Source organism: Thermobia domestica, chromosome 11 (genome assembly GCF_964235325.1).
Source record: "Thermobia domestica chromosome 11, izTheDome1.hap1.1, whole genome shotgun sequence".
Classification (NCBI taxonomy): domain Eukaryota; kingdom Metazoa; phylum Arthropoda; class Insecta; order Zygentoma; family Lepismatidae; genus Thermobia; species Thermobia domestica.
The window spans coordinates 60,464,427-60,489,203 of NC_137464.1; the positions used below are offsets into that span (position 1 = coordinate 60,464,427).

At 35.0% G+C, this 24,777-nt stretch overlaps 1 protein-coding gene across 1 annotated transcript; it reads left to right on the forward strand.

Annotated features, from left to right (window-relative positions):
* The first annotated feature begins 19,180 nt into the window (after positions 1-19,180).
* On the forward strand, positions 19,181-24,082 carry LOC145665146 (uncharacterized). Its single transcript, XM_081732425.1, has one exon. It carries the CDS (start codon positions 19,181-19,183, stop codon positions 24,080-24,082), a length of 4,902 nt encoding a protein of 1,633 aa, XP_081588551.1.
* The last annotated feature ends 695 nt before the right edge of the window (positions 24,083-24,777 follow it).

A 24,777-nucleotide genomic window follows, 5' to 3' on the forward strand; every position in this document is an offset into this window, starting at 1 on the left:
CATGTGACACCTTTTTCAACGAAATAAGTCTCAATACCTACCACGTGACTTAATTAACCAATCAAGTTCTTAGTTTCAGTTTGGGGCCAATCATAAAATTTATCTTTGTCCTCTGAGTTGCGTGCCAGCCTATGTTCGACTTAGACCAGCCACGTAAATACTGAGCACGTAACTTCGCAGCAACATAAGTTATTGCATAGTTAAGTACGCATTCAAATTAGTTTCGTTTACCAAGTGGAGTAATAAGAGTAGTAACAGGCCAACTCCCACATTATCACAATAAGTACGATTTTCCTACTTTTTTTTTTCCTAACGAATTTCCTATGGAAGTACAGGTAGTTATGAAAGTTTGGAAGCAGAGTTACTTCTGGTACATTTGTGGAAATGGCATTGTGAATCCCAGGAGTTTAGACTACTTCTGTTAGGGTGGAGTAAGGAATATTCACTTGTGGAAGAAAATATAAGTGACCAGGGTTATTTTAAAGTGTTTTGTAAAAGAACGTGAGTGAAAGAAAAATGAAAAGGGAATCTTAAATAAGTATATATTAAATCGGCCATTGTATACATCCAAAATCAGGCGTTATAAGTTAGCGAATACTTTTGCATTATAATGGACTTGCAATTCTGAATCAAACAGCCGGTATTGTAACAGTCTTTTTATTATTATACTAGCAGCGTTCACCCCGCTTCGCTGCGGTCACCCCGGAACGCAATAAACTTTGTTACTTAGATAATTTTTACTTTTTCGCTTTCAAGTGATATGATAAAAACCATAGAAGATTGCAGTAAATGTTAACATTATATCGCCTGTCATTTATGTTAACCCGCCCCGCTTCGCTGCGGTCACCCCGGAACGCAATAAACTTTGTTACTTAGATAATTTTTACTTTTTCGCTTTCAAGTGATATGATAAAAACCATAGTAGATTGCAGTAAATGTTAACATTATATCGCCTGTCATTTATGTTAACCCGCCGAGTGACACGGTCATGCGGGTTGCATATAAATACGTTTATTTTTACCTATGATGAACTAACAAAGGATTTGTACGTTATGGACACTTGAATGGTCAATTATCTCAAGACACTGGTAATTAAAAATTAAAGTGATATGATAAAAACCATCTAGGGTCCAAATCCTAATAACCCCCCAAAAATGAAAGAAATTGGTTCAGCCGTATTAGCGTGATGAGGGAACAAAGGATTTGTGCGTTCTCTTTTATATATAAGACTAGCAGCGTTCACCCCGCTTCGCTGCGGTCACCCCGGAACGCAATAAACTTTGTTACTTAGATAATTTTTACTTTTTCGCTTTCAAGTGATATGATAAAAACCATAGTAGATTGCACTAATGTTAACATTATATCGCCTGTCATTTATGTTAACCCGCCGAGTGACACGGTCATGCGGGTTGCATATAAATACGTTTATTTTTACCTATGATGAACTAACAAAGGATTTGTACGTTATGGACACTTGAATGGTCAATTATCTCAAGACACTGGTAATTGAAAATTAAAGTGATATGATAAAAACCATCTAGGGTCCAAATCCTAATAACCCCCCAAAAATGAAAGAAATTGGTTCAGCCGTATTAGCGTGATGAGGGAACAAAGGATTTGTACGTTCTCTTTTATATATATAGATTTCAATCTGAAGAATTTAAAATATTTTGTTCATTTTGGCATAGTCTTTGTTTTCTGAATACGTATTAAAATCAAACTTTATTTTAATTAGATATTTTTTCAAGAAACATAGAAAAGTTAGTTAGACCTATATTAACACTTTCCAGTCTCAGCACGGCACATACCCGTGATGTTTTTTTTTTTTTTTTTCCTCAGTGGACGGATCACATCACCCTGACGTGATGAAATTTCCGTTAATTTGAACATTTGATGGCTATCCGTAGACGACTTTCGACTTCTCATATATGCTTTGTGATCCTTTTAGTACTTGTAAAAGAAAATCCATGTAGCAGTGCATCCGGTGCAGAGCGAGTTACAGCGATAACAATTGGCATACGTTTCCTTTGTCTTTATATGCATTTTGATTCAAAATGAGAGATTTATCCGAAGAAGAAATATGGAATATGCTTGATGAATTTACTGTTGATTCTGGGTCTGAAATTGAGGATTCAAATATTGACCCAGATTATGTTGTCGGCGCTTCTATAGCGGGGAAGTTGTGATTTTGTTTCTTTTAATTTGTAACGACTGACCAATAAGGATGACTGTAATATAAGTATTTATGCGAGTGGGTGGAAAATATCTCTTTGTAATATTTTCCTAGATACAATAATTGTACTTATTTATATTCTTATACATTTTCTGGCAATGGTATCACGACAGAAGAGCGAAAGCAAAAAGGGCGAACGATAAAAGAGCGACTCTAGGCGCAAAATAGAAGTAATCCGTCTTGCACTATATTCTTATTTTATACTTATACCTTTATGCCATTCCAAAGTATCTAATGTTTGGATTGATGGTTTGTAACATTTGAAGGACTGTAATGCGACATAAAGCTCATATGTGCATACTTATAATCAATCATATTGCTTGTCGGACTCTTTTTCATAACTGAAAAGGTACATTTATAAAAAATATATAAAAGGTACATAAAAATGAGAGAACAGGTTGATAATGTTGCATTCTGTAGTTCTAAGTTTATATTTCAGGAAAATATATATTTCATTGCTCTAATGTTTTACACTATTTTTTATAAAAATCGAAAGTATCGCAAAACCCGCCGAATAGAGGGAAAAACATCGCCGGAATAGGCTCCGACTCGAATGTGTTAAGAAAGTTTTGATTAGTTAATATTTTTCTTGATATATCTCTTTTATGTTGCCTTTGTAATAGTATGTACTTTTGCCTTCCAGCATACGTACTACATTTAAGGTGCAGCGGCAAAGAGAGATTGTTTGAAGGTTATTGGAAGATGGCACTAACCTGTTTTGAAAGTAAATGCTACTGCGTAATTGCTTTCTGATAATCTGTACCATTGGCATAGGAACAATAATTGTAAGCAAGAATTTAATATCACATGTAATGAATAACAGCTTTTTTTTTTTTTTGTAATTGCATGGACATCATTAAACATTAGAGGCAATTTATAGTGAAGTATAATGTTTTTATTACGTCTTTATCTGAAATAAAAGATGAAAGCACTAATGTACAAGATACATATGTTAAAATTCAAATCGTGAATTTTGGTTTAAATCACGCTTCACAGAAGGAAAAGAATAACATACCGCCTCTCTCCAATTAAATCTGGAATTTCCTCAGCATTCTATATCCATGAGCAAGGCCTATTATCGACCTAAACTTTCTACTTCAAAGGGAATAATCACTGTGTATCTTACATCATCACCATCACAAAGGAAGGAACTACAGGCCATCGACGTGTGGAAACTAGGAAAGCGTCTTCATGCCTTCTGCATCTTTAAAGCAGGTTGCAGGACGCAATCTGAAGTTGGTCGTCTACCAGAAGCATCAGTGAAGAGATAGTCGGGAGTTAATCTGTGATCAGTCAGTGATCAATATTAAGTAGATGAGTCGTCACTAGTTATTGTAATACTCAAATGCTTAGATTTGCCAGTTGAAATTATTGTCAGCAATGTGTGTGCTTAACTACATATAATCAGAACTAAATTAACACATTGAATAATCGAATTCTCCAGATGAATAATGGAACTCTGTACATGTGATTAAATCAACAGTTGTTGTGGTTGTCTAGTGGTCCTATTTGCTATTTTTGACGAGCCGCGTACGAAAACTTCACACAGGAGGACCATCTTAGATAACCAGTGAAGTCATGGATGAGGAATTGTACACAGTGATCCTGTGTGCACCATTCTAACATTTAGTGTTATATTCAGATTTAATTTGAACTAGCATAAATTATTAAAAATCTTTAAAACTCTTGTTACTCAATTGCTTCTGTATTCCAACAAGTGAATTTTATTAATATCCAATTCGATCAAAGTCGCCTGTACAATGTTATTTTAGTTGCCATTTCAAGCTTAAATTATGACTCCTACCCTTCGTTGCTATAATGAAGATTAAATATAAGCTCTATCATCGTTGAAAATTCATGAACACGATAATCTTTAATTTTGAAAGTTTGAATTTAGGCAATCGTGATTACAGTAGTTTCATAATAGAACGCTACAATTACACAATGTTATATACCTTTCTTGTACTTATTTAGATTTTGACGCATGCTTTTAGAGTCACTTAAATTCCGTTTAAATGGAAGAGAATCAGTTCGTGGTTTCCTTTAGTATCTTCAGGAAAATAAATTCCCAGATATACCACTTCCTCTAAAGAACGCTTTGCCTTCAAATGAAATATCTTCAAGCAAATGTGAAAAGGGGGTTCTCTCAGGTAAACCTAATATGAGTAGTAACTTCACCTACAGATAAATTGTACACTGTTGTTAATAAGGATAATAAAACCACCTCTCACAGTTAAAACCTATCAAAGATTTGCATTCATGATTGCTCACAAATCGCCATTCACAGTTGAAATCTAAAGCAAGGAAGCATCTAGAGAGGATGAGAAAATGTCAGATGATATGCTAATAGAGCAAAAATTGTTGTAATAGCATATTAAAGGTGAGTACAACCATCTTTTCTTCAAGAAAAAGTACTATATAGTGCAATTAATTAACACTATACATATGGAAACAAATTATAACGGTTACCTAATAGAAGAAGATTTATAGAAGTTACTTAATACAACATCAAGATGAGATTACCAACTTTTAGTGTGATTAGAAACTAATCCAACTCTTTTTTATCAACAGCAAAACTGTCAAAATAGAATGCCATGTGCTCACTAAAATGTAGATGTTTCAAATGCCATCATTACACAATATCACCAATTTGCTATTGTTCCCAGGAGAAGGGTAAAAGAAGATTGACTTATTATTCAGTTGTGTTGAGAGATGTTTTCACTCTCTCTGTGTGTTAGGAATTTTATTCATCGCCAGGATTTTATTCACCGTCGTTTAAAACTTCAATTTAGACTATTTTTCTTTAGATTTCGACTAGCAAAATTTTCTTTGTTACAGAATGACCATGGTTGCAAAACATGGTTGCTTGCTCTGAGGAAAGAACACAGATTGAAAGTATTTGAGAATATAATCCTGAGGCGCATATTCGGATCAAAAGGGACGGGAGTTAGGTTTAGCGGATACTTCATAACAAGTAACTGCATAATCTATACTGTTTACCATTGTTAGGAGCTCCTTCATGGCTAACCGGTTAGCGTACGCGCCTTTGGCGTGGCATATCCGGGTTTGATCCCCGGTTGAAACTTATGTGATTCGGATCCCATGTATAGCTGTAGGTCCACGTCTCATATGGCCTTGCTGCTGAAAGGGACGCTGAAATCAAGTCAACAAATCAACCAAAGGTTGTTAAGGTCACCAAGTCTAGGAAGCTCACTGTCAGATGCACAGGCCATTTATCCAGAATAGAGGAAAGTAAAAACACGTTCAAAATTTTAACCGGAAAAAGACCAATAGGAAGACCTAGATGCAGATGATAGGACAATATTAAGTTGAATCTCGCAGAAATTTAAATACAAAGTAGAAACTGGATGCAGTTGGTTAAGGACAGAAGTCAATGGAAAGTTCTTGTGAACGTAGTATTGAACCTCTGTATCCATAGATCTAAATCTAGATAGAGATCACTGTAACTGCTTACGTGGGCTTTGCATATTGAAGAAAATCAATGAAAACATAATTTACCTTGAAGTTTAATCTTGAGAATTTTCTTTATTTAATAAAAAGGAAAAAGAAAGCACAGGGATATGTTAAAAGATTGTGCTTAGGATTCTCATAGGCCTATATGTCGAAAGGAATTGAAGGAAAACATGAAACTACATGGGGAAGATCTTAGAAATGCTGGCTGGCTATGTTTCATATTAACGCAGTATGCAATTAATAATTTCTTCTACAGCAGCAACCTTATGGGCACTAATATTAGTCTATAGATATATCTTAGTAAAACAACACAAAGTTTTAAAACATGTCAAGACAAGGACATGGAAACGAGAATAATATTTTTACGTTTATTGGTTATTTCATTTAAAGATACCTGGCAAATAGCTTTTAAAGAAAATAGTTCGATGGACGTTCACAGCCAAACTGGTGTATGCTAGCTTTAGTGTTCCTTCGTATGCATATTGCAATCAAAAGGATATAGGTTTTAGTATCGAAAAGATGTAGTATTTTGCTTGTTTATTTTATTTCTTAAGGATAAAACTAACATTTTAAGTCTCACTAATCTTATCTTTTGCAACCCCTTTCTCCCCTCTTTATGTTTCAGAATAATTGCAGTAAAATAAAAATTCTCTCTAATCAATAGACACTAAGCCAGGCAATTCTATTACCAAAATGTCTAAGACGCAGACAATTAGTTTTAATTTAGCCTAAACGATATTCATTTACGAATTCAACAGTTTTTCTCCGTTGTAAGGTCGTGTATCTTTGTATCAATTAACCCTCATATATGGTCTAGTGGTTAGCGCGCATGCCTTTACTGTATATGATTTCAGCTTCGACTTCCAGTGTGATGAAACCCTCGAATTTAAAACGCATTATGGTTTTAAATCGACCTTAAACTGCAATTTCACCTCGTCTTATGGCCTCGGTGCTGAAAAAATCCAATAAACGAACAAACAAATAAAAGGACTAGTAACAAAAAAAGTTGAGGTACTCAGCACCGTCAACATAATTTGGTGTTTCTTTGATCTAATATGGTATGTTTCATAATCGCTATATTGGTAGAACAAAGACTGGTTCAGCAACATGTTTACTACACTTCAAGCCTGTGAGATGAGTTTTCAATACTGGAGAGTTCTGAGATATAATAGTTGTAAAAAAGTTGGCGTAAAAAGATTTAATAAACGAACAAACAAACAAATGGACTAATAACAAATGTAGTGGAAGTACGCAACACCGTCAAAATAGTTTGTTATTTGATTTCGTCTAATATAGTATGTTTCGTAGTTGTTATATTCCTAAAACAAAGACTTTGGTTGAGTTACATATTTATCAGACCTCAAACCTCTGGGATGTTTTCCGTATTGGAGTTTTGAGATATAGTAGCTTGAAAAACGTTGGCGTTAATATAACATGGCCATAGATGCCGAAAGCCCAGAAATCTAAATCCTTAACGTTGGCGTAAAAAGATTCAATAAACGAACAAACAAATTAATTTATTAATAACAAATATAGTGGATGTACTCAACATTGTCAAAGGTAATTTGTTGTTTTTTTGGTCTAATATGGTATGTTTCGTAGTTGCTATGTGAAACGTTTTCTATATTGGAGAGTTTTGAGATGTAGTTGTAAAAACATTAGCTTAAAAAGATTCATTAAACGAACAAACAAATAAGTGGAGTAGTAAGAAATATGATGGAGATACTCAACATCGTCAAGGTAATTATTGTTGTTTTTTTTTTCTATGTTTCGTTGTTGTTATATTGCTAAATCAAAGACTTTGGTTCAACAAATACTTACCTGTAAGATGTTTTCCATATTAAAGAGTTTTGAGATATAGTAGTTGTAAAAAAATGTTATGTAAAACATAATATTTGGAAGAATATACCCTACATAAACAGCTGTTCTTGATATTCATACTTCATGCTTCTTTCCTATCTTTTTTGCATTAAAGATTTGATTTGATTTCGATCTTTAGGGTAGGTCACTTTCAGAAACCAGGTTATATGAGACGTTGACCTATAGTTTAACATGGAATCCGAACCTCATGACCTCTCGCCGGGAATCAAACCCGGGTCTCCCATGCCAAAGGAGCATACACTGACCGCTTGGCCACGAAAGAGCTCATTTTGAATTAAAGAAATGCACTGTCGGTCAATCAAGCAGTTAAATCCCGACATGGTCCTTCACTCTGTCTTTATATCTTTCTTTTCTTGACCCTAATTTCTAATTCATTTTTCAAAGAAAGATCCTTAAAGAAAATAATTATCCTTATATTTTTCATTTAGTTTTTTGGTTTTTTTCTTTCTTTCTTCCGTACTCACTAATGATAATGATAATGATGATAATGCTTTAAACACCTTTCTCTTCTTTTTCTCTCTCTCTCTATGTCTTTTGTCTTCAAATTTCGCCCGCATAGTATTTTCTTAACGGTAGTGTGTAGAAGACCAAGCGACCGTAAATTACGGAAGATCGATCTTGACTTTGTAGTTAACCGTGACCGCTGTTAAATGCTTCTTTAAAAAAAAAAAAGAAAAGAAAAGAAAGAAAGAAATGTCTTTTCCGTACAGAAGGAAGGAATACGAACGGTACCCAAAAACCCCACAAAGGAACGATTTGTAATCGTTGATTTTTCATTCAGAAAAGGAGTTTTTTTTTTTTTTTAAAAAAAAAAAAGGAGAAACGACCCTAGCGTCCTCTATCCGTCCATTACGTCCTATGTCTTTGACGTTTCGTAATTTGGTCACTAATTAAGATCATGAGTAACAGAGGACAGAAAGACAAATGAAACGTGGGGAGGAAACTTTGAGGGTTTTTTCTCCTCTATTTTTCCTCTCTCTCTCTCTCTCTCTCTCTCTCTCTCTCTCTCTCTCTCAATGTGTGCTCTGAAAGAAAGGAGGGGAAAAAAACATTTTAAGTTTGAGAAGAACGATTTCCGTCTTTTCAAATGGTTTAATTCACTTTCTCTTCAATACTTATGGTTTACTGAGATAATATTAGAAAGACGGAAAATTTATACAATAGTTTCCAGAAATACAAGAAGGTACGCGAAGAGCCTTTCCAAGAGCTAATGATGTATTGTAAACAGTTCACAATAAATAGAAAATTCCTGATTTTAATGTCGAATTAGAATTAAAGATTTGATATTTTTTGCTTTTTCATCTGGATTCACTACCTTTAGCTCAAGCAGCTACATAATGTCCACACGATGCAATGTAATATCATAATCTTGTGGTTTAACAGACAATTGAGCCTAGGATTAAATCTAAATCGGGCGAAAGGTAGACGTGGTGACAATTCGACTATTAGAATATACTCGACCACACAATTAGATATAAGTTGCCTCGCGTAACGAAGTCGCTAACGCTCTCGCAGCTCCGTATCCATGGGGGGCTGGGTCCCTAAATTTTTACTGGCTTCCTAAAATTTTCTCGGTATGTTTGTAAATGAATTGTAAAATGGTGCTGAACTACAATATGGTTAGATCGGCTCCCTTAACTTCTACTGGGCCTTTCCTATATTTAGGGGCCGGCTAAGGCCTTGCGCTCTGACCTTTGTTGCGAGTGGTCCTAGGTTCGATTCCCGGTGCGGACACTCGGTCGAGAAATTGTAAAAGCTTTTTCAGGCCATCATCCTGATTGCGTTTTTCTTGGGTTTTCCTCATTCCCATCAGGTAAATGCCAGAATAGTACATAATATAATGGTCCCAGGCTGCTTTCTTATTTCCCAAATCCCCGGGTAGTGTGATGGCCGAGGAATATCATACTTTTTATTTCACGGAGTAAAACGACCATAAATGCCAAAAGTCCAGATATTTAACTAATAGTCTTAAGAATTAGAGATAAAGAATTTTCTTGGTTGTTTTGTGATTGAAGAGGGAAAGGAGGGAGACATGTTGTTTTACATTTAATCTAATATGTCCTTGAAATTGTAATCGCTTTCAAGTTTTAATATATACCTATTAGTGTAGTGAGGGGTCTAGGTCAAAACCCCCACAGCCAAAATCCTCACACTCAAGAAATGAAACTCCCACATGTTCGTTCATAACTCCCACACAAATGGACAAATCTCCCAAACGCATGAACGGTCAAAAACCCCACAGCCAAAACTTCCACACTCAAGAAATGTCGAAACGCCCACATGATCGGTCACAACTGCCACACAATTGGACAAATCCCCCACACTCTGAAATGATCGTGATTGCACATCTTTGTTGCGGCTCTTTATGACGCCCACTGTAGTGTTTCTGTCATTAGAAGACAGTGCAAGAAGAATAGTTGCAACATCAGTTTAAGTGGAATAAAAAATGTTATTAAAAAGTACAAGGGCAAGACATGCAACCAGGATAATTTCAGAGTGTGGGAGATTTGTCCGATTGTGTGGGAGTTATGACCGTTGGAGGTTATGACCGATTACCAGTGTGGGGGTTTTGGCTGTGGGGGTTATGACCGTTCGTGTATTTGGGAGATCTGTCCATTTGTGTGGAGGTTATGACCGTTTGTGTGGGCGTTTTGACATTTCTTGAGTGTGGGGGTTTTGGCTGTGGGAGTTTTGACCTTTTCCCGTAGTGTAGTGAGCAGTTGAATTCGTTACTTGTACAGTATTAGAAAACAAACAAAAAAAAATCAGATTTTATAACGAGTAATTCTTTCAACACTTTTCTTTAAAAACGTTTTACTATGAGAATCGCTGTATATTGAAATTACGGCACCGAAATTTTCTACTTTGATCGAAGTTAGTATATTGAAATAATAGTAAACAATGTTAATGAGCCTGTCAGAGCTTAAGAGTTGTATTTTCGGTGAATTATTTGATTTGGATATAAATCCAAGTAATGATGTCGATCCAATTTTAAGCAGAAGATCAGCCTTCCAATCAATCCAAAAAACATAATGATAATGATAACAATCAATGAATTGACTAATGGATAGCAGTTAATAAATGAGTTAGCAAAGTACTTCATTGGTACAACGAAATCTAATGTTAGAAGTTTTGAATTTATGTGTAAGAACATTATATAGATAAAAACTATATAAGTATATGATACATATATAAAGCTGCCAATTATACCTTACCAGTTATGAAAGAATGTTTTCCTGTTAAACATTGCACAATTCATTTTGAATGTAAGTTTGAATTCTGCATAGATTTCAGGTGTTATATGCTCGTAGTATCGAAATAAAACTAACTACAAATATACCTATTGAAATTTTGCTCATAACAGGAAAATGTGTTAAAAATTAACTTATTGTAGACCTATTTATTTATTTTTAATTAGACGAAATTAGCTTGTTGTTAATTAGACAGTTAATTAATGTAGGTAGTTCATATTGCATTGCTCTGTAACATTAAATAATAACATATATTTAAAGAAACACATCACATATCAGATTTGACAGTTACTCAAGAAGCTAACTTCATGGAGTTCACATTAGGTGAATATAGTACCCCATTAATATTTTTCTCTTTTCTAAATTCAGCCTCTGAAAACACACGATCCGAAAAAATAAAATAAAGTAAAAATATTAAGGTTAGTTTTGGACTTTTTTCTGCATAAAATGATTACCTACGAGGAATGATCGAAAAGTAAGATTACAAAGACTGCAGTTATATGTGTATATATTATTTCATACTACCAATACAGCCAACAGAAAGAACATACATTACGTTATTATTCGACATTGTTTCCATATCGGTTGAACCAATTATCGTATTGTGGGATGAGTTTGAAGATCCCACTCCAGATCCCTGGTAAAAAAAAATCCTATCCTTGCGTGTTGAGCCACGTTGTCAGGAAGTGTTTCGCCTCCTCATCTGAAGCAAAGCGACAGCCTCAGGTGCTCCTTCAAGTCTGGGAACAGATGAAAGTCACTTGGAGCGAGGTCCAGGCTATACGAATGGTGGTCGATGATGTCCTAGCGTAACTGCTGCAACAGCATGATGGTCTTCTGGGCTGCATGCTTGCGCGCGTTGTCGTGAAGGAAGATGACGCCCTCGGTGAGAAATCTTGGCCCGTTTTCTCTACTGCCAGTGAATTTCAACTCTGGTTACGTTTGGCTTACAGAAATCGATTAAGTGAGCGGACTTCTTCGCGAGATCAGTTTTCCAAAGGAGTCGCCATTTGTGTTTACTTACAACTAGCGCTGTAGGTTGCAGGTGGTTAAAACTCTGCATTGTTGCCAACTTCATGTAGTAAAATGAACGCATACTTCTCATTCTTCTGTAACTTAGTTTCTGATCTTCTCACGTATTTCCTGGTTCCCTTATAATTAATCGATTAGCATTTTTGTCTTGAATCTTCTACGTGAGAGTTCAGTGTTTGTTTCCCGATTGGACCTCATGTTGTTCGAATCCCACGTTAACCTACAGGTTCACTTCTCATGCAGCTTTGGTGCTCAAATAAAAACTAAATTCGAAATGAACCACTATCTTGTCTTCGATTTAGATATTGAAGTACAATTCTACTCCTTCTAAACTGTAGTTTCTGTACATTAAAAATGACGTATGTTTTACAGGTTCGTTTCCTGGTGGGAGAATATTGATCGCATTATGGTGATTCGGATTTCATTGTAAACTGAAAGCCGACATTTCATATCTAGATGCTGAAATAATTGCATAGTAAAAAATGTATGTGGCGTAAGTAAAAATGTACGTTACATGCGTAGTTCTTGAGCTTAACGTATAACATCCTGCAGGAAACGTATAACTAAAAATATATGTTTTATAATATTTTCCGTATAAGAGTTCCATCTATAGTACTTCCTGTATGAAAGAAAGAACTGTATATAAACGGTCAGAATCTCACATACAAATGGACATATACAACATATGGCTGACGTATGTCTCAAACGTATACATATGTAATATACGGAAGACAGTTAGATGTCAGACATCCAGAGCGGCATGCTGTAACATTTAAGCAGAAACATGTATGCAGCATATGGATAGCATACGCTCCGTACAGATTTCCGTAGTGAACATAAGGATTTCGTTTATTTGTACAATATATTGCTGTCTGGATAACGAATTTTTCTCAATGTGGATATTCAATAAATAACAACTGAAAGTTCAGTGGGGCAGAAACAAATGTCTTCAGTACATAGGTAAATATCTTCTGGCAAAGGGCCCAATCATGATTCTTAATAACTACCTGTTTTGGATCTTGGATCATATTCTTTTGCTATCTCTTGGGAATATCCAAAGTTGTTTTCACATAAGTGCATTTGCTTTTCTTTGCTTTAACAATCCTTACGAGTATTTTTATATGAGGAAAGAGTTTTCTGACATTAACCTACTTATGAAAATGTATAATTGTGGGGGGAAAATAATTAACCATTTTTTAAAACTGCGCGTGTATATAACACTAATCCTTATGAAAGGTCTTTTTTTTAGAAAAAAAATAGTAGGGGTTCCATTCATACATGGTAACCTTTAATTACTATTAAAACAATGTAATTGTCCTACAAATGGTAACAAAAAGGGGAATTGCAGATATTACGAATGTAATCTACAGCTGGTTACATTCCATTCCATAAACAGAGGCTATAATTTGACTGTGGGAGAATAGGATAACTTAGTTCCAATGCCCGGGTGCCACGTATAACAAGAAAGGTCTGTTATTAATGGAGTCTTACAGAATAATTAATGGCATAGCAGTTCATATTGATAGAGAGTCATTGCAATAGATCACGCTAATGAAATTACCGGTTCCCACTCTACCTTCTGGTCTTCCCCTTCTCTCACTCTTTATAAGCTCCCTTTCTCCATACAAACTCCTCTCCCTTTTGTTCTCCCATGCTCTGTCACTTTTAGGTGCAAGGCGTTGAGTCGCATCGTGTCTTTGAAGGATTCGTTCAGCTGTCGATATGTTCCAGTGATTTAGTTTAAGGGGGCAGGCTACTAAATATTTTTAAAAAGCTAACAATTTTTCTTTTGTCCGTTTTTCGTAAGTGAAAAGAGATAATGAAATAATGTTATTCTACACCAGAAAATACGAATCAAAAGAATTTTCAGTGTTGCCATTCATAGAAATTACAGTGTGAATAAAATTTGAATTTCCCAAAATATCTAGGTTAAGGCAGCGATTAGAAAAATAAACTCAACGGTAATTGATGATTTATCATGTTGTTTTGGTTCCTTGTTAACTACTTTTTAAATAATATTTGCATTTATTTTGTAATAAACAGTAAAAAATAAATATTATTTAAAAATTAGTTAACAAGGATCCAAGAAAGCATGATAAGTCATCAATTACTGTTGAGTTCATTTTTCTAATCGCAGTCTTAACCTAGATTTTTTTGGTAATTCAAATTCTGGCCACACTGTAATTTCTGTGGATGGCAACACTGAAAATTCTTTTGATTCGTATCTTTGGATGTAGAATAACATTATTAACTATTGCGGTAAGATACATTTCATTACCTCTTTTCACTTACGAAAAACGGACAAAAGAAAAATTGTTAGCTTTTTAAAAATATTTACTAGTCCCCTTAAGTATTAGATCTCGTTCAATTTTCACCAGCGTATGATAGCGTATAATTGTGGTATATAATAATATGGAGTGTTTCTTTTCATATTGTAAAATTTTAAATTTACTGTAAGTATCAGTAACGAAACCACCTTAATATACCTAATAAATCAAAAAGTATGAGTCCAATTCGATAGCAAATTTGATCAGTAATCATATTTCTGGGACAAGAGCATTGTGGACATTGATTAACCCTACGTACACCAAATTGGGTTAAAAATTGTCCACACTTTTATTAGAATATAATTTTTTATGGATATTTCTTTAGCCTCATGTCATAACTCAGTTTTTGCGTTAAAAATAATAGGGCCTATATATATTATTTTCTGTCCTTCAGTACTTTTAATTTCTAGAAAATAACCCATTTTTTAAAAAAAAATCCGTGGTGGACATAAAGTATCCTCCATTGGTGTAAGGTATTACCATAATGTGCATGAGGATATTTCCACTTAAAATTGAATGGTCTGCTAAACAGTGATGATTCCAGCTTTGACTTCTTTGGAAGGGGCAGTTGTAGAAACAGACTTTTGGGAGGCAACTATTTGTCTTGTAAACCGGAAAGGATATTTTTTTGTATTCCTTGACCTATATTATAATACAATATGTCTAGAGACGGTCGTGGGGGTCGGGGGGACAGATAACTAGCTGGAGACACCTTTTCGCTTGTTCTCTTGTCGCGTCATTACTGCTTGCAAGTTTTCCAAACCTAGGAGCTTATCATTCTGTTCTGAGAATATTCGAAGAATTTACTTTTGAAAACAAGTACAGTTTGCGTCGCTAAGACAAAGACTTATGGTTAAAATTTATGCCATTTTTGTACCCATGTTCCATCTGTTTCGACATTGATATAGTCTATACGGATTTTGTAAGGACTAAATAACATTTATTTGGAACTAGTCAAATAAAACAAAGCTAGTAATTTCCTTCTAATATTTGTCCTTTAAATGCCGCTATTATATTGTCGGTACATTAAATATACTATGTCAGTACATCATCTAGTTAGATGTAAGACTATTTCTGACTCACACTACTTTTTCCATTTTCTTGTTGTTTTTTTTTTTCTCACCATATTTTTCGTAAATTTCCAAAATACATTTTCAGATAAGTATGAAACCAATATTATCATTTGAACTTCATTTTTAATATTAATATCCATTATTTAAAGTTTAATCAATTCTAATATTAAGTTGAGCTTTACGTCAAAATGCTCGGAAATAAATCAATTGTCATTCATTTCTTGAGCATAATTCAAGGTGACTGGGCCTTCAGCTTTTAATGGAATCGTCCTTTCTTTTCTTTGAAAGTCGTTCAATGTTCCGGGAAAAACGCAAACACGACGCAAAAAAGAAGCATCCCGTTTTTGGTTCCTAGTTTACTAGTATACTCGTAATTTGTTGTATGGACTTCGAACATTGTTGTCAAGGAAAGACCATCAAGTCTACAAGAAATTCAGTCATCCAAAGAAATGAATTCAAGAAGTAGTTGATTCTGATTTTTATTAAATACTAAAAGAGAATATAAAAAATAAAATTGGAATAAGGTTAATAATAATAATAAAAAACTGGTCATTTTGAAAACCTAGAGACTTCTTCCCCACTGTCATGAATAAGAATATACCAACGTCAATCAATACCTATATATGAACTATCGAACTATGCCAGTTTCCAGAGCCCTTAATTTTGGTTTCCTAAATCTGTACACCCTAGTATAATTCTCAACAAATTACTATTAGATCGAAATTAGCAGTAACAATAGAAATAAGTGCAATATGAAATAGTATATCGTATTTTGTGTATATTTCTAATCATATTCTTGAATAATGTACAAAAATGAGAAATTGGAAGTTGCAGATTAAGTTAAATCTTTACATTAACATTACAAATTTATGTTCTATATATATACTAAACGAGGCACATGAAATATAATGGGGGTTGATATGATGTGAAAGCAAAACGTAACGGACCTACCTTTAATTAAAATGGACTCAGTTCAAGTAAATATGAATATATTAACACTTTACACTTTCACTAGCAGAGTACCCCATAACCCAAGAGTACATACAGATTATATGTACTATCAGTGGCGGATCCAGGATATGATCAAGGGAGGGGCTAAACCATAGTTTGCAGCTTTATCCAGTGTAAAGTAGGATTGAAGCCCATTTTATCCAGTGTATACCTGAGCGTCAAGGGGGGCTATAGCCTATTAGTTTAGTTAATGACTGATGTAGCATCTTACACTTAAACTGTACTCTTTCCCTTATAAAAACCATCTAATTCTATATTTTTTTCTGAAAATATAGCTGGAATTGTTTTACAGTTATCGTCTTTTCGGATGCAGAGTACTACCTGTTTAATACTACATAGATGTACTGACTTGTTGTTTTGGACCCCTCCTAACCAAAATGTCTGGATGCGCGCCTGACAGTATTGAATGCACGACGCTTTCGATAATCGTTGTAGAAAGTACGATAAGTAGAAGAAGACCGCATTACCAAACTGAAAACAATTTTACGTATAAACATTAGTTGTATATTTTGTTCAACATTTTCCTATAATGTTTAAGCGATTTTGAACGATTCGTTCTTAAATTAGACCTGTGACGTTACTCACAGACTCCTTTATGTTCAACTCTCTTGATACAATTTTGAAGCACGCCAGAATGTTATTTTTAACTTTTTTTGTTTAATGCAGGTAAAGCTTCAAAGCATTTCGCTGGTAGGATGGGTGTTAAATTCATTGTTACAATATATGTGTCGGACTCTGACGCGCGCACCCACCTATGTTTTTCTCTTTAGCATTTCGCAGCAGATAAACCAAAGTTAATCAAGGTTAAAAGCTTCTATGTCCTCCATGAATATCAATAGACATTGGATGGGAATAAGGGAGGAGTGTTGGTAGTAACCTCTCCCCCCCCTCCCTTGCCTTATGGTCCTTTAGTCACAAATGAAGTGGCAATACGCATAGATCAATTTTGACCTCTCCCAGAGCACGTTAACTTAATGATAGGTTGGTTTTAAGCGGAAATGGTGAATAGTCATTAAACTACACAATTGCCAGGGGGGAGAAAAAAATCCGACCCAGTTTTCAACGATCAGGCTTTTTGGAAAGATTAAAAATAGACCTCAATAAATTCCTCAATCAAGCTATTGCAGTAGTGGAGCGTTGCCTCGAAAGAATGGACGAATGAAAAAAAAAGAAAATACACACACACAAGTTTGATTATTGAAAAAAAAGCTGGTGGGTGTTAAGTATTTTTAATGGTACGTAATTGTTTTATATTTTGGGTCATTGGCGATAACTGTTTTTTTTCTCTCATCACAAAAATTAAGCAAAAACAAAAACGATAAATAGCATTTAAGAGATCTGTTTTTTTTTTTTTTCGTGGACCGTTTGTGGGTGCGGTAGAACAATAATATAAGGCGATTAGAAGTGTGTGCAACTGATGTGACAGAAAAAGAAAACAAAGTAATCATTTAATTACTTTAAATTGGGGTAAAACTAGAATAATGTTTTTTTTTTTAAAAAAAAAGAAATACTGTTTCATTTTTTCTCTTTTAATCCATTTACATTTGTATGAGATCATGTGGTCATTTTAACTGGTTTGTAATTTATGAATTGTGTATTACCACAAAATCTTTATTTTTAATCTGTGGACTCTCGAGACCACAAAGAACTTAAGCCATTCAGATGGCACACTTTAAAACAAAATCAATACATTGATTATACATGTAGGCATCAAGTTTGACGAACAGCATTCTACAGTAGACTCCCGAGTACCGGGCCTAATGTGGCGGAGGTCAGGCCGGATAAGAAAAAAAGCTGGAAACGCCGGTGTTCTATGAACTTTTAACTGTAGTACACTTATAAAAACATTAAGCGTACCCCAAGAACAATTTACGAATACAGCACTGTACGCACTGTACAATTATAATCAGGAACAGTGGCAAGCTTACTGTATTGAGGTCTGTAACACACTGACGAAACAACGAACAAGGAGCAGAACGCTGTGCTCTTTTCCTGTCACAACTTGTATTTTACACACGACACGTAGGAGGATCGTAACAGACGCCCGCTTTCAATGTCTTGGCAATGTTGTCAATGCAATGCCTTGCCTTCCTCATTTAATTACGATATCAGAAAACTAGGCCGGATAGTCGCGAGCCGGATACTCGGGAGTCTATTGTACCTCTTTAATATATAAAAACTCCCCGCCTACCTCCAATTGACTTACTATGATTGACAAACTGAAAGCTATCTTCTATCTGAAACTCGAGAAGCGAACACGAAACATTGAACCATGGCTACATAAGTAAAATCTTCCAGTACGATCAGAATTAGATGAGAATCATTCACAACCCTACCCGTTGCTTTAGTGACTGGCGTGTGGCGCCTTTGTAGCATAACGTCCCGAATTCGACTCAGGGCAGGAGAGGATGCAGATAAAGTACAATGATCCAGAAATCTCTCTTTAAACTGACAACAGATGCAAAAACAAACCAATCAATTAAGTAAATCATTACTTGATACTAATTAGTCTTTTTAATAACTCTGAATAAGTTCATGTTGTTAAAATTTGAAATTCTTGCTTGTGTAATTGTTCGGCCGCATTTCATTTTTCTTTTGTTTTGTATTTGGCAACGCTGGACGATTGATAGTGCTTTATAAGTGTCAACGTGGTGTGTGTGACTGCATAGTGTGTAGGTGCTTATGCATAGCAATTATTGTATTTAGTTGTGTGTTTACAATATAATAAATAGTATATTGTACAACAAACTTTGTGTTCAAAATAATACAGTCCACGAACATTAAAGTGGTCCTTACCGACCGGATTTTGTTCCAGTTGTGCATGTGCATGGTTTGCGAACTTGTGGCGCAGTATCTTCATTTTGTAGTGCATTGTCAAAGTGGTGCAGAATTATAACAATGGAAGAACTCACAGGTAAGAAAACTGTACTTAAACGTGAAGTGACAAGGTTAATACATAAAGTGAACGAGAATAAAGACAAGCCTAACTTCAGTATCAAGCTGTACACTGAACGTGCTACGCAATTACATGGCGATTGCACAGAGCTCATTACAAAGTTCATTTCTGTGGGTGGTGAAAGTGAGTTTGCAAAATATGACGGTGAATTTAATGAAGTGCAAAATAAGTTGGACTCTGTCTTAGAAATTTTGTACAATATGCAGTCACCTAATACTGAACAGGTAAATACATCTAATAAACAGTGCACAGATGTGAAGTTGCCAGACTTAGAACTTCCTACATTTTGTGGTAGAGTGCAAGATTGGCTATCGTTTCGTGACTTATTTGTTGCTGCTGTTCATAATAACAATCGGTTAGGAAATGCTCAAAAGTTGCAGTATTTGAAGACAGCTGTATCAGGGGAACCTGCTATATTGTTGCAGTCTATTTCCATATCTGATGATAACTATAAAGTAGCATGGGAGTTACTTAAATCAAGATATGAAGACGTGAGGGAGCTAGCAAATCATATTTTGAGCAAGTTGATTACTCAACCAGCTGTGAAGAATGAGTCATCAGGTGAGTTACGAAGATTGGTTGACAATAGTGTTCAGTGTGTGTGTGAACTTAAATCCTTGGGCCTTCCAGTGGAACATTGGGATGTGATTTTAATTTACCATGTGGGTGAGAAGCTAGATAAGAACACCAGAAAACAATGGGAGCTTTCATTGAAGAAAAACGAACAACCAACTTTCGACCAGCTGAAAGAGTTCATATTACAACGTGCCAAAGCGTTAGCTGCAGTGAGTGCAAGGTCACCGGCAGACACGTCTACTTTAAAAACAAACAAAAAAAGCAACACGTTAGTGCATCATTCAAGTCCAATTGTGTCATGTATCATGTGTAAAAATAACCACAAGCTATATAAGTGTCAAGAGTTCATAAATATGTCAGTGAATGATAGGCATAGTTTTGTGAAAAAGAATTCGCTTTGTTTCAATTGTTTGACCTTAAATTGTTCCGTAAATAAGTGTAATGTGAAGCAGGGTTGCCACACTTGCAACAAAAAACATCATACTTTATTGCATTTTGAAAAGGATAAAGTAGATCATGTAAATTGTTCTCATTCTATAAATCAAAAACTAATTCCTCAGGTGTTGTTGTCCACCGCTGTCATAAATATCAAAGATAATGCAAATAAGTTGATACAATTTCGTGCACTTATCGACTGTGGTAGTGAATTATCGTTTGTAACTGAACGTTGCGTCCAGAAATTACGCATAAACAAAGAGAAAATAAACATGAGCATATCAGGTGTTACTGGTTCTAACGTTGGAAATTCTCATGCAATAGTTGATTTGTGTTTTCAGTCATTGTACAGTAATAATAATATTCATACTAAAGCAATAGCAGTCCCAAGAATCACAAGTAACGTACCCAGAGTAACTATTCAAAATATTGGTAATTGGGAAATTGTGAAACAAGTAAACTTAGCAGATCCACAGTTTAATAAAAGCGGCCCTATTGATGTGTTATTAGGTGCTGATGTTTTCCCATTATTGTTGCTCAGTGGGAGACACGTAGGTACGAATGGAGCTCCGTCTGCCATTGAAACGGTGTTAGGTTGGGTATTGTGTGGTCAGATTAACTTAACGAATAACACATCAAGTGTTCAGTCATATTTTGTTTCTGTTGATCTCAATAAAACATTGCAAAGATTCTGGGAAGTAGAGGAGTTGCCAACTGTACAACATTTATCCGTTGAAGAGCAAAAATGTGAGCAGTATTTTGCTGAAACTTACAAACGTGATGTTGATGGTAAATGCATTGTAAAATTGCCTTTTAAAGAAAATGTTGAGCCTCTAGGTGTATCACGGGACACAGCAGTAAAGCGATTATGCCAGATGGAACGTAAGTTACAGAAAGATCCTGATTTATGTAAACAATATTGTGATTTCATGAAGGAGTACTTAGACTTAGGTCACATGGAAAAAATTCCTGATGTAGAACTTGATAAGCTTGTATCTGAATCTTATTATCTGCCGCATCATTGTGTCTTAAATGAAAGTAGTTCTACCACTAAATTGCGGGTTGTATTTGATGGTAGTGCTAAAACTAGCAGTGGAGTATCTCTCAATGGCAATTTAATGGTAGGTCCAAAATTACAAGATGATATTATCCCATTAATATTAAGGTTCAGAACGCATTCAATTGCATTGTGTGCTGATATAGCAAAAATGTACAGACAAGTTAAGGTAGATCAAACTGATTCTGATTACCAGAGAATAGTGTGGAGAGAAACAGTTGTCCAACCTATTAGTGATTTTAGATTGTTAACTGTTACTTATGGAACCAGTTCGGCTCCGTATCTTGCTGTAAAGTGTTTGCAACAGTTAGCTGTAGATGAAGGTTATTGTTATCCCAGAGCTGCAGAATTAGTCATGAATGATTTCTTTGTTGATAATTTAGTTTCAGGTGCAGCTGATAGTAGTGAGGCAATGGTATTGTACTCAGAATTAACAGCATTATTACACAAAGGTGGTTTCGAATTAAGAAAATGGTCTACTAACGACAGGAATGTGTTAAATAGTATACCTTCTCACTTAAGAGAAACTCAAACGTTAATTTGTTTTAATGAAGATGAGAATGTAAAAGCTTTAGGTATACAGTGGAATCCATCAAGTGATTCATTTTCATTTTCTATTGTTGTTCCCACTTACAAGTCAGTAATGACAAAACGAATGTTACTAGCTGATATTGCAAAATTGTATGATCCGCTTGGTTGGTTATCTCCAGTATCCATTGTTGCAAAATTGTTGCTACAATCATTATGGAAATTAAAAATTGAATGGGATGACGTACTTCCAAATGATATTGCTCGCTCGTGGGAAGTATATTGTCAAGAATTGCCATTGTTGAGACAGATTAAGATCAAAAGGTGTATTTCTTCTGAAAATATTGTGAAATATGATCTAATTGGGTTCTCAGATGCTAGTGAAAAGGCGTATGCTGCAGTAGCATATGTACGTTGTATAGATACATCTGAAAATGTGCAAGTATACCTAATTGCTGCAAAGACCAAAGTTGCCCCTATAAAGCAAATATCAATACCTAGGTTAGAATTGTGTGCTGCAGTATTGTTATGTAGATTAGTCAATACGGTCATTAAGGCAATGTTAATCAAGTTTGAACAGGTTGTCTGTTACACAGATTCTACTATTGTGTTAGCATGGCTTTCGTCGTGTCCGAGTAAATGGAAAACATTTGTGGCTAACCGAGTATCTGAGATTCAACAATCAATTTTTATTAAATGGGCGCACACATCGAGCAAAGACAACCCAGCTGATTGTAGTTCTCGTGGTTTGAATCCGTCACAATTAGAGTCTTATTCACTATGGTGGAATGGGCCAAAGTGGTTGATGGAATCAGAATTACCTATTGTAAATATTAATTGCAAAAATCTAGATTCTGTTCAATGTGAGCAAAAGTCTTCAACTGTTAACATGCACATTAAGGTTGACTGTACAATAGTAGATAAATTTTCATCATTATCTAGGTTAGTTCGTGTTACTGCTTGGTGTAAAAGATTTATTAGGAATAGTAAAAGTAAACAGGAGTTAAGATGTAATGGACCATTAACTACAAAGGAGTTGTCAAATGCATTAATACATTGGATAAAACAAGCTCAAGAATCTGAATATCCACTTGAGATAAAATACTTACGTATGAAAAAACCTTTGCCTTATAATAGCAAACTATTGTGTTTAAATCCATTTCTTGATGAAAATGATGTCATGAGAGTTGGAGGTCGCTTGCAAAATGCTAATGTAACATATGATTTCAAATATCCTATCTTACTTCCAAAACATGCTAGAATTACAGAACTTCTTGTAAAATCTGAACATATAAAGCATCTGCATGCAGGTTCACAGTTACTTTTATCTGTTTTGCAACAAAAGTTTTGGATTATTGGTGGTCGTGACTTTGTAAGGAAGATTGTAAAAGGTTGTGTAACATGTCATAAACAGTCAGGTGTAACAGCCTCTCAATTAATGGGTCAACTTCCTGTTGGTAGAGTAACACCAACTCGTCCATTTTTGCATTGCGGTTTAGATTATGCTGGTCCACTAATGTTAAAAAATATGAAAAGTCGAAATTCAAAATTGTTCAAAGGTTACGTAGCACTCTTCATTTGTTTCAGTGTCAAAGCAATCCATTTAGAATTGGTAAGTGATGCTTCAACAGAGTCATTTATTGCAGCTTTGAAACGTTTTATAGCTAGAAGGGGAAAATCTACTGATATTTACAGTGATTGTGGTTCAAATTTCATAGGTGCAAACAGAGAATTAAAATCCTTACTGAAACTTGTAACGAATGGTGATTCAAAAGAGTCTGTATGTAATTACCTTAGTATGCAATCTATAAATTGGCATTTTAATCCACCATCCTCACCTCACTTTGGAGGCATATGGGAAGTTGGTGTAAAGTCTGTCAAGTACCACTTGAGACGTGTAGTTGGTAACACTGTACTTACATTTGAAGAAATGTATACAGTTTTGTGTCAGATTGAAGCCTGTTTAAATTCTAGACCATTAACTGCTCTATCTTCTGATCCCAATGACTATCAGGTATTAACCCCTGGTCATTTTTTAATTCACGATGCATTAGTAGCAATACCTGAACCAAATTTGTGTGAATTAAAAATCAATCATTTGTCACGCTGGCAATTAACTCCAACATTGGTCCAACATAAAGATTGGTCCAACATTTTTGGAACCGTTGGCAAACAGAATATTTGTCTCGGCTGCAACAAAGGCCAAAGTGGTGGTGTAAACGTGCTAATATCAAGATCAATGATTTAGTATTAGTGAAGGAAGATAAGACATCTCCTCAACATTGGAATTTAGCAAGGGTAGTTGCTGTTCATCCTGGTGTAGATAATATTGTTAGAACTGTTACTATTAAAACTAGCAAAGGTATCTTCAAACGACCAATTGTAAAAATTTCTCCTCTTCCATTTAATGAAGAATAATATGTAGAATGTGTAGTGTAGAGTAATGTGTAGAATTATATGTAGTGTTGAAATGATATTTCAAGGTGGGCGGTATGTTCGGCCGCATTTCATTTTTCTTTTGTTTTGTATTTGGCAACGCTGGACGATTGATAGTGCTTTATAAGTGTCAACGTGGTGTGTGTGACTGCATAGTGTGTAGGTGCTTATGCATAGCAATTATTGTATTTAGTTGTGTGTTTACAATATAATAAATAGTATATTGTACAACAAACTTTGTGTTCAAAATAATACAGTCCACGAACAGTAATGGCAAAATGAATCAGTACCTCGTCTAGCAGTTTACCTATACCGTGCTTTAGCCACTTAGAGGTAGTTATTGCTATTTATATTTTTTCAATACGCTTAGTTAGGCTTGCAGAAATAACTATTTTTCTTTAAACTCGATCGATCGATGTAATAGTTTGCTTAAAATGTTGAACAATTTTAGCTAGTCCTGCTACGTTGAACCAGGCAGGGCGATCACTTCTAACACTAAGGTTCTCT

Bases quoted from the DNA above. Each gene is read 5' to 3' on its own strand.
- LOC145665146 (XM_081732425.1), top strand. From the start codon at position 19,181: ATGGAAGAACTCACAGGTAAGAAAACTGTACTTAAACGTGAAGTGACA.